At 26.0% G+C, this 17,866-nt stretch overlaps 1 protein-coding gene across 1 annotated transcript; it reads left to right on the top strand.

Annotated features, from left to right (window-relative positions):
• The first annotated feature begins 605 nt into the window (after positions 1-605).
• LOC101247730 (putative late blight resistance protein homolog R1B-16) lies at positions 606-6,723 on the top strand. The gene is made up of 2 exons (XM_069286908.1): positions 606-955; positions 1,637-6,723. The coding sequence occupies exon 2, from the start codon at positions 3,869-3,871 to the stop codon at positions 6,347-6,349; it is 2,481 nt and encodes an 826-aa protein (XP_069143009.1). The 5' UTR covers positions 606-955; positions 1,637-3,868; the 3' UTR covers positions 6,350-6,723.
• Positions 6,724-17,866: the final 11,143 nt, after the last annotated feature.

Genomic DNA, 17,866 nt, shown 5'->3' with positions numbered 1-17,866 from the left:
GATTGATTCCAACAAACATATAAAATATAATTCGACAAGTGAAATCCGAAAAAAATAGAGTGTACATCATAAAGATAAAAAAATTATTTTAAAAAGACTTTCGCCTCAAATAACATATATCAAAGTTTTTTTTTTTACAAAAATACGTAAATCAGACCAAATAAATTAATAGAAAAATCATTACCTAGCATATAACAAAAGAATAATAACATTAGTAAAATAATGCAATAATAAAAACAAAAACACAATAGATGATAACATATTTTGAAAGACAAAAAGCTATATATATATAATACAATCAGACAAGTGAAGTTCGAAAAAAATAGAATGTACATCATAAAATAGAAAAATTATTTTGAAAAAACTTTCGCCTCAAATAACATATATCAAAGTTTTTTTTTACAAAAATACGTAAATCAGACGTAATAAATTAATAAGAAAAACTATTACCTAGCATATAACAAAAGAATAATAACATTAGTAAAATAATGCAATAACAAAAACAAAAACACAATAGATGATAACATATTTTGAAGGACAAGAAGCTATATATATATATATATATATAAATACAAGGCACCATTCGAATTTGTATCGAAAAGTTTCATATAAAAAATAAAGCTCCTCTACCAAAGGGTATACATATCAAGATTTGTATCTAAGACCTTTGATTAAAAATTCTGAAACACTTACCGCTCTATCGATAAATTCTTTCCCAAAACTTTAAAGATTCTTTGCACATTAAAGCACAAATTATTATAAATAGCTCTAAAACACTTCCCTAACTCTTGGGTGGAAATAATTTCATTAAAAATAAACACCATGAAAATTCTTGTATTAGTTTCATGGCTTTGCCTTATTATATTCTTGAAAACTTTGCCATACTCATCTTGCACCTTCATCCCAAAATCCACAAATAATGAACTCATCTTGCAAAATGAAAACAAGGAAAAGAGTAAGTAATTTTGGTCTCCAATTTTCATTTCATATTTTATTTTCTTTTTTGTTTAGTTGTTTTGGTTTGGATTTTATTAATTTAAATTGAGTTAATGTTATTAATTGTAATTATATTTTATATTCATGTTCGATTATAGTACAAGAATATATTTTCAACTAGTACCCATATATGCATGAAAAAATATTTTTTATTTGAGCTTAATTATTTAATAATTACTGTTAAATAAGAGTGAGCTTAAGTTATATATCTCGTTAATATAAGAATTGTTTTCATCATGATATCATATTACACGATATTTTATTACTTCCTTGACATGGAGTGACGTGGTCATGAATTTTTTTTTATAAACTGACGATGTATATAACTTAATCTCATTAAATAACATAAACTATTTTAAATTGTAACAAAATATTACTTTACAAATAATTTTTTTTTATTACTCAAGATCTTAATCTCTTAAAACTAGCTTCATGCCTCTTTATTTAGTTAATTCTTGAATCTTATTTCCCCATATTTACTAGTGGAAATATTGCTTATTATTAAAGAGTTTAAGTTATATAATATTTATACGATCAAATCAGTTGATCGAAAAAATAATTACAGGTAACTCTACTTTATAGTCTAAATAATACGATGACGATATATATAACTTAAGTTTTTATATGAAATTGTATGCAGTTGCTAATGAATTATCAAGTATAGAGAGCAACAAGGATGAACATAAAGATGTTCATAAAATTGTTCATCAAAGAAGAGGAGCTTATGGTGGACCAGACCTTCTTAGAAAGGGACCCAAAAAAAATGGAGCAAATAATTACAAATTTGAAAGGCCAATTTTAATGTCTTCTTTTTTATTTTTTCTTATAGTTGTCTTCACTATCTAAGTTTGGAATTAACAGCGTGTGATTAGTCGAGAGTCTATCAAAAATAGTTCTTTTATCGTCCTATAAGGTAGGAGTAATGGTGTGTATACAGTATCTTTTTGAGATCTCACTCGTGTAATTTCATAGAATATGTTGTTATTTAAACACGATTGGCTTCTCTCTTGTGCTCCTTTTAAGTTTTTATATGCTTGTTTTATTTTGTTTGTTTATCGAGCATATAACATTTTTCTCCCCTAATAATGGTATCTGAAAGTTGAACCACATGCTATTTCTTATCGCTCTATAATGTATCATTTTGTATCGTAATGTATTTGTAGCGTTATTATAATAATATATAGATTGAATTATTTATCATCACTTGATAATGATTTTTTTACTTTAAGTTTGATTGTATTTTATTGTACAATAACTGATAAGTTTATTAAAGATAACTTTAATTAAATATTTATTGAATTTATCAATAAAAAAGCTAATATTTTTTTAAAAAAAATGACTAGTTAAAGAATTAGATAGGCTTGTCTTAATTTCATATATAGAAATAGGGGTAGCCCCACTATTATTAATATGATAGATGATTTTGTTATTGTTTTTACTTGTTGTTATCTGTTGTTATCGTCTTTTTTTAAACGTGTGAATGAGAGAAAAAAAACTTTAACTTTTTAAGATAAAAATAAAATTTATGTGTGATTTGTTTTTTTTTAAATTCCTACTTGTGAGATTATACTAATTTTATTATTATTGTAGTGAGGGTTATTATATATAATATAATCAAATTAATCTAGTATAAGTTTTTTTATGTTTATGTTAATTTCTTGTTGCTTGTCATCTTCTCTAGTTCTTTCTTATAAAAATTAATGTTTGATTAGATTAGAGTATGAGCCTAAGATAATCTTTAACTATCCTTTAATTTTTCATCTCTAGATTCAGTCAATAATGAATTTATGTTATATACATTATTAATTTAAATATTTTTGGCCCATTTACTCTAATAATAGAGAAAATTATGCGAAATGGCAAACAATTATAATATATTGTTAGAGCTTCAATTATTTTTAATATATAGCTATAGTTTCGATTATTGTTGCGGACAAACAATCTAAGCTGCCCCAAAGGATAGTTATATAAATATTAATAATGTAGGGATATATAAAATTTTTGTTACTCGTATTCTTTATATAAATATCAATCGATGCGTCTTGTGATGTCCCGCCACTTTGCCGAGCTGATTTTGCGTTCGGATAGAAATGGAAAAGATTAATGAGTAAATTATTGAGAATTGCACGGAACTTTAGCAAATACTTGAGTCCGTGACAAGGACCTGATCATAAATGGGTTGGCAACAATGTTGAAGAAATTTACTTTAAAGTCTTTAGTTTTTACTAAAAGACTAAGTTGAAAGAAAATCTTGGTTTTTTTTCTCTTGTTCTCTGCTTCATTTACTCACACTTGAGAAAAAGGTAAGATCTTTCTATTGTTCTTGCACTTGTGATTCATTTGATTCCTCTTCTTGTCATAATAATATTGATATATGTTGTCAAAGATTGATTCTTTTTTTATCTACTTGTTGTTCTTGCACTTTGTACTAATTTGATGTATGTATATATATGTTACTTGTACATTGTCAAAGAAGACAAAAATCCCTTATTTAATGTTCCCTAAAACCATATTTGAAGAGTTGGGCGGAGTCGGGATTTGATTCTTATGGGTTCAGTTTAAGAATTCAAGATTCGGACCAAAGTTACTGAGTTGGGTCGAACCTTAACCTATATTGTAGCTCTGCCCCTAGTTGAATGGCCTTTGCTGCTGTGACTGTTTGCTTAGAGACCCTTGATCAGATATTTAGTCCAAACCCTTATCTGAATGATCTTGATAAAGATGAAAATTGTAAGTTTCTTTCAGAAAAACTTAGTGTTTTCCAGAGATTTCTTGTGGATTCTAGTAATAAGTGCAATGATGTTGAAATGGTGGAAGATTTGGAGAGACGGATTCGAAATGTGTCGTATAGAGCACAAGATTATTTGAGGAAATGGTTTTCTTTAGCTGGAAAAGTTTGGACCTAGTAGAGTGTTATGATAGGGTGTATAGCACCAAGGAGTGTTTGTCCCAAATCGTTGATGAAATCGAATTGATTGAATTGGAAGTGATGAAGATGTATGAGCAAATGTCTTGTTACAAAAAACCTAATGAATCTGAGTGCTATTTGCTTGATAGTTCAGCAGAAAAAAGTCCAGTAGTACAAGACATTGTGGTTGGCCTAGACGACGATGTGTTGGAAATAAAAACCCGGCTTTGCTCTTTCTCGTCTAAGTTGGGGGTTGTCACTCTTGTTGGTATGGGTGGTATAGGCAAAAGCACCCTTGCTAGAATGGTTTACGATGATCCCCTCATCAAATATCACTTTAGTATTTGTGCTTGGGTCACGGTGAAAGATCGTCAAATGAAAGGATTGTTGATTGGTCTACTTGATGATATTGTTGAGTTTACTGATGAGATTCATGAGAAACATAGTGAGCAATTGGAAGAAATGTTGTATAGAAGGTTAAAGTTTAATCGGTATCTCATCGTCTTGGATGATGTGTGGACTACAGAGAATTGGGATCGTATAAAAAGGTGTTTCTCAGATGACAAGAATGGAAGCCGAATATTACTAACTACCCGACTTATGAATGTAGCATTACATGCTAAATCCAATATCCCTCCATACTGCTTAAGATTCTTGGATTCGGAGGAAAGCTGGGAACTTCTACGTCATAAGGTGTTTGGAAGTAAACATGACCATCTGGAATTAGAGGATATTGGGAAAAAGATTGCAGAACAATGCCAAGGACTACCTCTAACGATTCTCGTTATTGCTGGCCAGCTATCTAAGATAGAAAGGACTAGGATATGTTGGAAGACTTTTGCAAAAACTGTTGGTTCAATGGTTACCGATGAGCACGAGAAATGCTTAGATATACTTGCTTTGAGTTACAGAAACTTGCCATATCACTTGAAAGCTTGCTTCATTTATATGTGTGGATTTCTAACACAGACCGAGATTTGTGTCCAGCTATTGATAAGGTTATGGATTGCAGAGGGTTTTCTGACTAACAGAAAGGTAAAGAACTTGGAAAAGTATGCAGAAGAATGTTTGGAAGATCTTGTGAACCGTAGTCTCGTTATTGTCAAAGAGAGGAAATCCAATGGTCGAATCAAAAGTTGTGCTGTCCATGATCTTCTGCAAGACTTAGGCTTGAGAGAGGCTCAAAAGGAGAATTTCTGTTGTTTCCCTGAACTCTTTGCCTCAGATGATACTTTGCATTGTGGTCGTCGTCTCAATTACCTTGATGCTGCCTCTATTGAAGTTCCGTGGAAGCCATTGCTTCCCCTCTCCCGAACTCTGCTCCTTTCCTATCACTCGGGAGCTCTGAAGGGTTTTAGTCCACAGATGTATGGTCCTTTACTATATAAACTGTTGAGAGTATTGCACATACTAAATATCACCTTCGATTGTTTTCCGCCTCAAGTTTTGCAGCTTGTTCATTTAAGGTATCTTGCGCTAGCAGTTTATGAACCCGATTGCCCTGAATTGATTTCAAGGCTGTGGAACTTACAGACCTTCATTTTGAATACAAGTCATACCGTGAATCTGCCTGAAACTGTATGGGAAATGGAAAGCTTAAGGCATGTCTGTTTGGGTAAAGGATGTTTTTTACCTAATCCCGCGTCTGGCTTCAATGGGATTTCTAAGGTTTTAACGAATCTACAAACAATAACCTATATGGATATTGCTAGTTGTACAAGAGAAGTGGTCGTTAATGTTCCAAATCTCAAGAAATTGTCAATACATGGACGCGGAGAATGTAGTAGCAGTGAGCCATCATCATCCTATTACCTCAGTAATCTTCGCTACTTGAAGCAGCTTGAAAAGTTGAAGCTTTGCTACCACAAGTTGTCAAGCATGGATTTTTTCCCGTCAAGTCTGAAGAAGTTGGTTCTGCAGAGGTGTTCTTCTCTCCCACGTGGATTTACGAACACTCTTTCTAGCTTACCCAATCTTGAGATTCTTAAACTGATGTGTGTAGAATTCGAGCAACACACTTGGAATCTGACTGAAGAAGTGTTCAGTAACTTGAAGTACCTAAAACTGGATTCTCTCGAGCTTGTTGTATGGGATGCTAGCTCGGTAAACTTTCCAAACCTCGAACATCTAGTGCTAGAACATTGTTACTCTATCGAGAATATGCCTCATGAGATAGAGAACATCTATACGTTACAATGCATTGAGGTACGTTCGTGTTGTGTGATTGTGGAAATGTTTGTTCAAAGAGTACAAGAGGAAGTGAAGAATATGGGGAATGACAGCCTCAATGTATCTATCCAGGAGATGGGCAACATCAATCTTTCTGTTGAACAATGTGTATTCGAGTGGAATAGAGTTCAACGAACTAAAAAACGCGCAAGAAGAAAGAGGTATTTCGTTATCCAAAATGCAGGAAGTATCCCAGGTTTTGGGAGCTGGACATGATGAGTTTTACAGAGAAACTCGAGTTGACGCCTACAAAGATTGATTCTTTTTGATCTATTTAATGTTGTTGAACTTTGGATTGATTTGATGTATGTATGTATGTTACTTGTACATAGTCAAAGAAGACATAACTCCCTTATGCCATTGTCCCCCTGAAACCATATTTGAAGAGTCGGAATTTGAATCTTATGGGTTCGGGATTCTAGATTTTTGAGTTACTATTCGTAGCTCTGCCCCTGGTTGAATGGGCTTTGCTGCTGTGACTGTTTATATATATATATATATGTATTCTTGAACATTCTTGGAGAAATTTCTAACTTCGTCCTTGCCGGACAAAGTGATTTTGATTTGATATTCAAATTAGTATACACTTTCTTTTGTTATGAATTATGATGCTTGTATACACAGTTTGTCATTCTTTTTTCTGGTTTCATTGCTTCAAATAGAAGTGGAAGATATTTAGTTTGATTATAAGCAATTTTTTCTTCCAACATTTAGCAAATTTGGTGTTGTTTTCTGGGAGGCTTCAAGTGAAAGAGTTTTATAAGACGTAACTTAAGTTTTACATGGTATACACACTTTTGGCTAGATATGGTGTAATCTTAAGACAAAGCATCGACCAATAAAAAGTTCCACTCGAACTGTAAAGTATACTCACACTCGATGAGAGTTGATCAAGTGACAATATCGTTAGTGGTGCCAACTAATATTTCTGATATATAATATTGGCCAATATACCTTATTTGACACCCAAATTAGTTAGGCCTATTAAACCTCATCTTTTGCCCTCTTTTGATTTGTGATGGGCCTATGAACCTCATCTTTTTAAATGAGTGACAGGTTGGGTTGGACCCGAGGGATGACGACGAAGCGAGACAGGTTTAATATGAGACTTATTTAGATGAATGCGGGATGGGGCAGAGGTAGAGCGGGTTCTAACATTTTAAGAGAATCAAGCGGGTGCGGGGCGGATTTAGGATGTATAATTTTGCAGAGACTTATTTTGTCAAACTTTGAAAACAAATATTGCAACTCGAGGTTATATCGAATATAATATTAAAACAAATATATGTATTTATTTAATTTCGTGTATTATGTATTCATCTTACTAGTAGAATCTTTTAGTATTTCGTAACGTCAAAGATATTCTATTCTTTTTAAATCTCATTCATGAGATTACATCGAATATATTATTATTGTTATCTAAGAAAACAAACTAGACTTTTGTTCACAAATTAATTTTATTGACAATGTATTGAGCACAAAGCCCTTGGATAATCTAATTCTTTTGTAGTTTAATCTACCTAATTAGCATGTGCTTATCAACTAATTGGAGATCCATACACATACAAATATAATATATATATATATATATATATATATATATATATATATATATATATGTAGATCCAAACAAAGAGTGGTTAAAAGTTTAAAATATAACAAAGAGACTATTATATTAAATTTTTAAATCTAAATCCCTACTAAGGCTAAGAGATTTTGAATTGTTGATACACTTCTTATTCCCAATTTGATATCTAATTATTATTGACATGATTGAGTATATGATGATATATATTTTTAAAAGTAGGTTAGATATAAATTTATATGATAAAAGTATCTGTATAATAACAATATATTTAGTACTCTAAGATATTCCACGAACGAGAGAGAGGGAGGTTTGTACTTAGTTTTAGAGAAATAGTTTTTGATAGATCTTCGACTTAAGTTAAGCATATCACAAAAACAAATATGTAAAATGAATATAGTAAAAAATAATCATATTAAAATAACGAACAAAAAAGACGATAATTAGTGTTAACACAGGGATTCGATCATCAAATCCAAACGCTACTGTATATAGAAGGTTAAATCTAATATTTATACGTATAGATTGCATATTAAACTCTCTTGATACAATTCAAAAATTTATCTGAAATCTCGTTAATGAAAATCTTGACATTTCTCGAGATATCTTGTGACTTCTTTTTCATCTTAATAAGGTTCAAGTCACTAGATCCAACACAACTTTATATTTATATATTATTTATGAATGATAGTAATTAAATTATATAATTTTAAGATTCATATCTCTTAAAAATAATCAAATCAATGAAGATGATTAAGATTGTAATTAGTAATAGTCAGACAATATCATGCATGGCCAGAGTGTTATTAATAGTTTAATAACATAAAAGATTCTGTCAGAGTGACATAATACATAAAAGTTTAAATTGTTAAACAAAGCAAAATAAATTATATATCTAATTATATAAATAAATATTTAAATTTGATTTCAACTGAAAGATAAAACAGTTCAACTTTGAATATATATACACGTACACTTTGCATTATTTTATTTGTGTTAATTAAACACTCTAATTTGTAAAGTAATCATTTATATATAATTAAAATTTATTTATCTTATCAATATCACATGTCCATGAGATATATAATAGGCATAATACATATATTGAATATTAAATTTGGCTTCGAATTTTAATTTTGAGCTCAAGCTTTCATAATGTATAAATAGGCACTTTAACTATCCTATCTTTCAATAAATAAACACGTAATTTTTGAAACCAAAGTGCGTGAAATGCAAACGCTTCTACGTGTATTAGTGAGTCAATGAGTGGCTGCTAACTAATTAAACATTTTACACATTTTTTTTAAAAAAAATATTCTACACGTCATTTTGAAACTAAAAAAAAAATTATAAAAGAGATTCATTAAGGATAGAATTGTCATTTCAATATTTTTTTACTGTTGTGGGCCTCGAAAATTACCCCTTACTCGCGCAGAATGTGCATTTCATGCATTTTGCTAGGTAAGAATCGCGTATTTATTTATTAAAAGATAGAATAGTTAAAATGTCTATTTTTGCACTATGAAAATTTGAGATTAACGTTAAAATTCAAAACTAAATTTAAGATCTAATATATGTGTTATGTCTATATAATATATGTCTAAACTATAGTCTTAATATGTATGTGACTAAATTATTTATAATAGTATGAGCCGTATGTAAAATTTAATCTCAAAACTCTATTAGCTATAAATTATAATATACATTAAAGTTTGTGATCATGTTATGGATTTAGAAAACTTATATTATATTAAATAAAAGAAATTTTTATTTATTTAATTATTTTAAAGAAAACAAAATGTTGAACCACAACTCTTTTTGTGGTTTTATCAATAAATTAAACCACAAGATATAACTTCTCTACTTATAAATAAAATAAAGTTTAAATAGATTTTTATTTTTTTCAAATTTTATTTATGAAATTATACTAATACATTATTTTTATTATTACTTCCCTCAGTTTCACTAATGAAGTGTAAGATATCATAATTAAGTAATATATATAAATATATTTTTAAAAAAAGATTCTCTTTTGAGGGAAAAATATATACAATTACTTGGAAGATTCCTTCATATTTATTTTTATTTTTTTGAAATTTTGAGAGTGACAGCTGCCTTAAAATTATTAAATATTTATTGTTCCTATTTCATTTTTTTTAAAAAAATAAATAATCTACCGACAAATTTGGAGTCAATTACGCTGCAGAAAAATGTACTAATAAATTATGAAGTATATTTTGTGTCTTATTATGAATATGTTTGAACGTAAATTGAATTGAGCTCAATCGAGTTTATTATATTACGAAATTAAACAATAATGTAGCCATATATAGTAATAAGGATTTTCGATACGTATATATTAAATTTTTAATATTTTTAACAAAAAATTAAAATTGAGTATCAAATTGAGATTGGCTCTTAATATTTACTTAACATCATTTAAATTAATGATACAATATTTAAATATGCTTGAATTAATAGACATTTAATTAATCTACCTTTATTTATGCCGGGATCTTGGGTTGTTAATTACTTGTTAGATGCTTTTTTATAAACTTATTATGTTGTTTAATTAAAAATAGGGGTTAGATTAGTGATAGACACCACATTGCATAAAAAATGAGTTATAATATATTCTTATAAAAAATCATCAAAATCGATTGTGATGACATGATTAATTATTTATATATTAGAGATCTCGAATATTTGAAAATTATGAAAAAAAATTATATTTGCATATCAGAGATCTCGAATATTTGAAAATTATGAGAGAAAAAAAATTGTTTTGTTTTTTCATAATAGAATCTTTTGTTTTGTTTTCTCATAATTTGTATTTTTTTTCAAAAAGAGAAAAAGAGATTTTTATGATTTGACTATACATTACACATGTTGGTGTGCGAATTGAAAATTTGAACATCATGTGTAAATCAAGAATTTGAATATTATGAATTTAAATTTAAAATTATATCACTATATATTTGGTTTATTAAAATATTGGATTCTGATCGGATTTATATTTTTTAAAAATAATCTTTTAATATATTTTTTTATAAAAAATTTTAAACAAAAATCGCACCACTAGAAAATTGATAAATTTTTTATGAACATCTCATTTTGGACAGCGAAACTAAAATTTAACAAAACTCACTTCTAGAAAATCGTTAATTTCAAACATATAACATTGAAAATATCAATTACAAGCTAAATTTTATTAAATTATTATTAAGTTAGAAATAAATTGGGATCAACCATGTGAATCGTGAATACGTTTACTACAATGTCAAGTTGGAATATTTGTTCTTTTCTAGAAAGTTGTTTTTAGTATGGTCACAATCACATGGTATTCAAGATTTATGATCACGAAAAAATTATTTTTCGAGACACAAATATATATATATAAAGAAAGTGAATTTAAATTATTCATATCAACAATTTAACTCATCGAAGTATGGAACCCAAATTAGTTGAGATGATAACTTCAAATATGGATGCCTATAGGAAAATTAACTTTTTTTTAATAAAGTAAGTTTTAAAATTCTACCCAAATAAATTTTTTTTTCACAACTCCACTTTTATTCCTCTAAGTATATTCACTATTAAAAGTGAGTTAATTAAAATATAAAATTTTATGAGGAATTTGTAATAAAAAAAACTCAATTTTTTTATGGATAAAATTTACTAAATAATAATACAATATTTTATGTGTTCTCGATAAATAATTGATATTTTGTTTATGAATTGCTTTCTTAAAAATATAATGTTTGATATTTATGTTAAAGTCGAATTAATTTATGTTTTGCATCATGCATAATTCATTTAATTTTAAAGGTGATGGCTGTCTATTACCATATAAAGAGCACATATTTACTTCTCACAGTTGATATACGTGGTGTATATGTATTTTATTGTTAAAACAAAATATTAAGTGAATATATTAGTGGGTATAAATTGTCGTAGCAGATGACTATTGGTTGTTGTGAGTTGTGACTCATATGACCATTAGTTCTTGTGATTTTCGTGTTCATTAGTTTCTCGTGCTTGAGTTGTACAACGTCGTTGGATCGTTGTATTTAGAGGACGCAAGTCAAGAATGATACTGCTAGATCGGTGTAGATTATGTCACAACGCTCTTGAATCTCCTTAAAAGAATGAGGTACCCGCATTTCAACCTAAAAATTTATTTATTTATTTTTAACTATACATAAATTTAGAACAAATAATATTATTGGTGGATTAAAATGTTTTACGTTAAAAATAATATTTAATTCCTAAAACCACTCTTATTTTAGAATAATTTTTTATTATTTTAGAATACTTTTTTTTTTTTGCTATAGCAACACTAAATTTTAAACAAACATAATGAAGAGAATAATAGTACTATATAATGATGATCTAACTAGAATTTAAAGAATGTGGAAGAGCCTTGTAAATTAAATTATATAATTAAAGAAACAATGATTAGTGATCAATAAATTATCATATCATTTGTAGTTGCCATAATTTATGATTGTGTAAGAAATTCAAAACTTCACTTATTCATTTTCACAAAAATAATTTTCAATCATTTTATTTTATTCGACTATTATATTACTATATCTGTTTTATTTATTTATTTCGGTAATTAAAGAGAATTTTAATATTTTTCTCTTCGTAATGAAATAACTACATAATTTACTATGTAAGAGAGTTTTATTATCGATTATCTTATATATATCGTGATATATTCAATTAAAGGTGATATTTATAGTTAAGGAACATAACATACTTATTGTGATTAACTTGAGTACTACTTTATAAATGCACATTTTTTTAAATTTGAGTTATAAGCATCAAATAAGAGCATCTTATCATGTGTCTAATACAATTTAAAATAAATTATAATTTACTGACAAATTTAAAAAATTATAGTTACATTAAGTTTTTTTATTAAATTGATATATATATATATATATACATATATATATATATAGCTAAGATTCTAATATAAAATTGTGATATCCAGCTGTAGTAGGACATAACATTAATAATAAGTAGGCTTATATTAAGAAGAGTATAGACAACGTAGTACTATGAGATATATGACAACACATTTGGTTGATAAGATTATCATTATGATATAATTATATACACCTTATTTCAATTTAAAATCGATAATTTTATTGAGTCGATTTAAAAAGTTATTATATATTTCATTTTATCTTTATGTATCTTATATCTTGTTTCAGAAAAAATAATAATTGAACAGAAGATTAATAGGTAAAATCATCATTATCATCATGATATGATCATATTAGAAGTATTTTAATTTGAAGACACTAATTATATCGAATCGATTTGAATCAATTGAACGGGTTAGTATATATTTTATTACATTAGCACATATTTATAACTTTACTCAAAAATACTGTGGTAAAATCAGAAATTAACGTATTATTATCACATATATTTATTATATAATATAATTATATATAAAATATTTTAATTTAAAATCACTAATTTTATTGAGTCAATTCGCTCGTAGATCGATACATTTTTGGTGTTTGTGGACCATTTTGGGGACAAATAATAGTCTAGCGATGGGAGACGTGCATAAAAGTTGTTGAGCAATAATTGTAATATATTCTAGAACGAAAAAAAAGTACATAAAAAAATAAATTCTATAATAAATAAATAAATTTAGTATTAAGGAAAAGGAGAAGAATTTTCTTTTATTCTAGATGCTTTTTCTTCTAGAATGTTTTTTTTTTAAATTTTTTGTCTATATTTGTATTTGTGTTAAAAATAAATTGAAGTTATATATGTAAATAATATTTAAAAATATTCATGGATAGTGATGTAAGAATTTGGAATGAATTATGATCATGAGTTGACATACCATTTTGATAAGTTAATAAAAGAATAAATTTGAGTTATTTTTATAAGTTAAGGGTATATAAAGATTTAATAAATAATATCATTTTGATAAATTAATAAAAGAATAAATTTGAGTTATTTTTATAAGTTAAAAGGGTATATAAAGATTTAATAAATAATATAATATATGAATCGATAGTATAAAAGAAGGTTAACTTAAATAGTTTTTTCCAATAGAGTGACAAATGTGATTTTTACTTATGTATTATCAGTTATTATAACTTATTTTTTTATGTAACTTTTAGATGTGTAAATTTTATTTTTATTAACTTAAAGATTTTTAATTTAAATTTACGATCAAAATTAAAGGTTTGATTCTTGATATTCAGACATAACATGAATATTATTATTACTTTTTCCGTCTGAAAATACTTATTATTCTTACTAAATATATATCTTAAAATAAGTTATTGTTGTAGAAGTATAAGATGAAATTTATTGTTTTTTCAATTTTATATATCCTTTATAACATTATTTTTTGAAGATTATAAACGCCTCAATCATAATAAATAAATTGTGCAATATAAATGAATGATAGGTAAAACATAGAATAGTCAAATATCCCTCCTCAATAATACTCTTTTTGTCTATTTTTATTCGTCTGATATAATAAAAATAATTTTCAAACTTTATTTATGTTAAAAAATTATACAATAATTTATTATTTTATATTTATTTTAACCATGTTATTAAGTACTGATTCTCTGATATTTAGACAACTTATTTAAAAAAATAGAAATAATATAATAAAATTATTATTTATCAAATCATATATCAAATTGAATACAAACAAATAAAAATAAATTAAAAATATTATATTTCTTAAAAATATTATAAATAAAAGATAGTATATGATAAATATTTTGAGGAGGTAGGTATTTATTTATTTATTTTTGTTATTTTGAGCGGGTAGGTGATAGTCTTTTCCAATATAAAAATAAAAATATTTCTTTTAAAAAATAAAAATAAAATTGAGTTGAACTCTTCACATCCACATATTGTCTATTTTTTTTTCTTTTGTCATTATTTTCACACGTTATCATCCTAAATACAACGTATAAATTTATGACAAAGTTTTTGGCCACTTGACCATCGAATTTATTATTCGATATTTATAATAAAATTCGATCTATTTAATTTTATGATTTATAATTTATAATTTACAAGATCTTTCCGTAAGTCAACCAATATTTTTCCTTTTTAAAGAGTTCAAACATATCCCACAACAATTTATATTAATACCATGCATGTAATCATCGCATAAATATATATATAAAAAAGAAAAATTAGTATCGAATATTATTAGAATTCGATTAATTTGTGTCATATAGATTTTCATTCAGTAAAAAGCGTCCCTTATTAAAAAAAAAATCATATTTAGAATTTGAACGCAAGATTTTGGTTAAGAAAGAAACAATATATCTACTGCACCATATTTTTCAATATATATATATATATATAACTCTTATTTATTTCCGTTAAACAAAATTTTTTGAATGTATTCTTAATATTAATACGATGTTTAAGGACAATTAATTAAAAAACTAAACTTTTTACCGGATAAACATCTAACATAAACTACTATCGTACAGTGCATTTTGTAGATTGCTTCAAAGGCTATCATTCGTAGGATAGAAGAAAAAAACAAAGATGTCTGAGTCAAGTTATACTATATAAGTAGATAATTTTTATGGAGTACTTATTATCTAATAATTCTATCGACCAACGATGGAACATATTGAAGAATTATTATCATTTTTGTATATGATGCAAAAATGTTTTTGGTCTATTTTCTTGTCATGGTTTTTTTTATTTAAAAGAAAAAAAATGAAAAAGTTAGATATGAATATATTAGATATCTATGACTCAATTTCTACCAAACAATTATTAAAAATATGTAACTATTTAGAATAATAATTACATAGTTACATCACCAACTGGATCATTAAAACATTAACTAATCACATTTTAGACTACTATGAGACATACAAACCCTAATTTTTGTTTTTAATTAGGCAAGTCCAAGTCAATTAATTGGACTATTGTTGAAAAAAATAAACTTAATTAACGAGCTTTAAATACAACTTACATAAATATACTATAATAAAAAAATATTTACCATTTATAGCAATAGCATTTTTTTTTCACTTGACCACTTTTAATTCACTTATAATACAAGTTTAATACATATTACAAAGATAAATTTATTATTCAAATATAATACAAGTTTTAATGATGGATAATACATTTATCACACATTTTAATACACTTATAATACAATGTGACAATTTTTTACCAAATAAACATAATATATTTCAAAAACTATTATAATTCAAATATATTGCATACATAATTTATTTTTAATACATAGTACAAATTTATTGCAATATTGCTATAAAAAATATAAATAAAAAGTATTACTAAAATCAGTAATTATTTTTAAAAATGTATTTATTCATGTAATTTTTCCTATTTCGTAAGGACTACGTCTTTTCCATATTAATATTAAGATATTAAGATAAACAATTTAATTAGGTTGGAAAAAAAAACAAGAAAAATAGTACTCTTGATGTCATATATTAATCGTCCATTATTCCTTTATGACATTTTTATTACTTTATCTTTTTCTTTTAGAACATTACAAATTTGCTTATGGAATTGTGTATCGATGGGTTTGATTTTGAAGTTTATTGGTTTGATTTATCAATTATCGATTTGTACACATACTAAACTGTTAAGAACTATTGACTTATCGATTATTGGGCGTTATCGATTCGATTGTCGATTTAATCGTGAAGATTTAATAAATGATTAAACAATACTGAGAAACATGGTGACAAAGAAAATAAACTATATGAGTTATCATATTGTATCTTACTCAAAAACAACACTAACACATTGTAGAATAATTGAAAGTTTGAGACTGACAGAAATAAAAATATGAAATTAAATCCTAGGTCAAGGACTTTATATATCAAATAGTATAAATATATATATTTTTATTTACTGCGGGGTTATCGATTAATTCATTAAGAAAAAACTTCAAACCGACTAAAATCTATAATCCGATAATAAAAGAATCAAAATGGTTATCAAAACCGTTAAATAACCCTTGCCGATAAATCAATAACTTTTTTAAATTTAAATTATCGATTCCGATATAATTTAATTTTAAACAATCCTATTTATTTATACTTTCACAATATAATAATCATAATTTCAAGGATAAATTATTAAGAAAATAAATTATTTTATCTTAATTTTATAGAATTATTTTCAATAAAATTATTAGATCCCAAATAAATTGGAAGTGGAAAAAGGTTCAAATAAATCATCGAATTTTAAAAAGATTTATTTATGATATTCACTAAAAGTTTGATTATTTGTGTCATTTTCATTTGAGAAAGACTTATTCTCTCATTATTTATCAACTAAAATAATATAAACGACAATTTTAAAAATACCATAAATAAATTTTTTCTAAAAATTCGATGACATATTTAACGTAACCAAATCATAGTTAACCACTTAATAAAAATAATTTTACAAATGTGTCCAAAAACTTGATGTTTCATGAGTGTTTAATTGTAAAATGTCTGTTGTATTAACTGAATCTTAAATTTATAATTTTTCTCCACTTTGGTGATATACAAGAATAATTATAAAAAAAAAAATTATGACACAAACATAAAAAAGGTGAAATAATAAAATACTTCTTTTAATTAATATTTTTTTAAGAGACGTGTAAATTACAAATATGAGTAGTACTTTTTGAGACGAAAATAATATATTTCACTCTCTTCATCCAATAATTCTAATCACAAACTAATTGTCAATTTACAACATTAAGAGAAAGATAATTAATTTTTTTCATTGTACTTTTTAGATAATTCTTCTAAAAATTTTGAACAAATTTATGAAGTTTTTTTAAAGTATATTTCATAAATAATTTAGTAAAACTACTTTCTTATTTATAATTTTTTTCAAAGACATAATTATATTAAAAAATACAAGACAACTAGTATGAAATCATCAAAAAAGTAACTATCTAGTTGACTTATATTTTTTATAAATGGTCCCAAAACAAAATTTAAATAGGAGGGAAAAAATAAATAAAAAAAATATTGTGGGTTTTTAATTTAAAAGGGGTAAGTAGATTATTTATTGCTCTCTTTAATATATTCCAACTATTCATAAGAACCATATAAAATCTTATGGTCAAGCTACTTCCAACA

The sequence above is a fragment of the Solanum lycopersicum genome, chromosome 7, assembly GCF_036512215.1.
Source record: "Solanum lycopersicum chromosome 7, SLM_r2.1".
Classification (NCBI taxonomy): domain Eukaryota; kingdom Viridiplantae; phylum Streptophyta; class Magnoliopsida; order Solanales; family Solanaceae; genus Solanum; species Solanum lycopersicum.
Note: the sequence above shows the minus strand (reverse complement) of the source record. Positions and strands in the feature narration are given on the sequence as shown.

Excerpts from the sequence above, each read along its gene's own strand:
- LOC101247730 (XM_069286908.1), top strand. The coding sequence starts at position 3,869 with ATGGTTTTCTTTAGCTGGAAAAGTTTGGACCTAGTAGAGTGTTATGAT.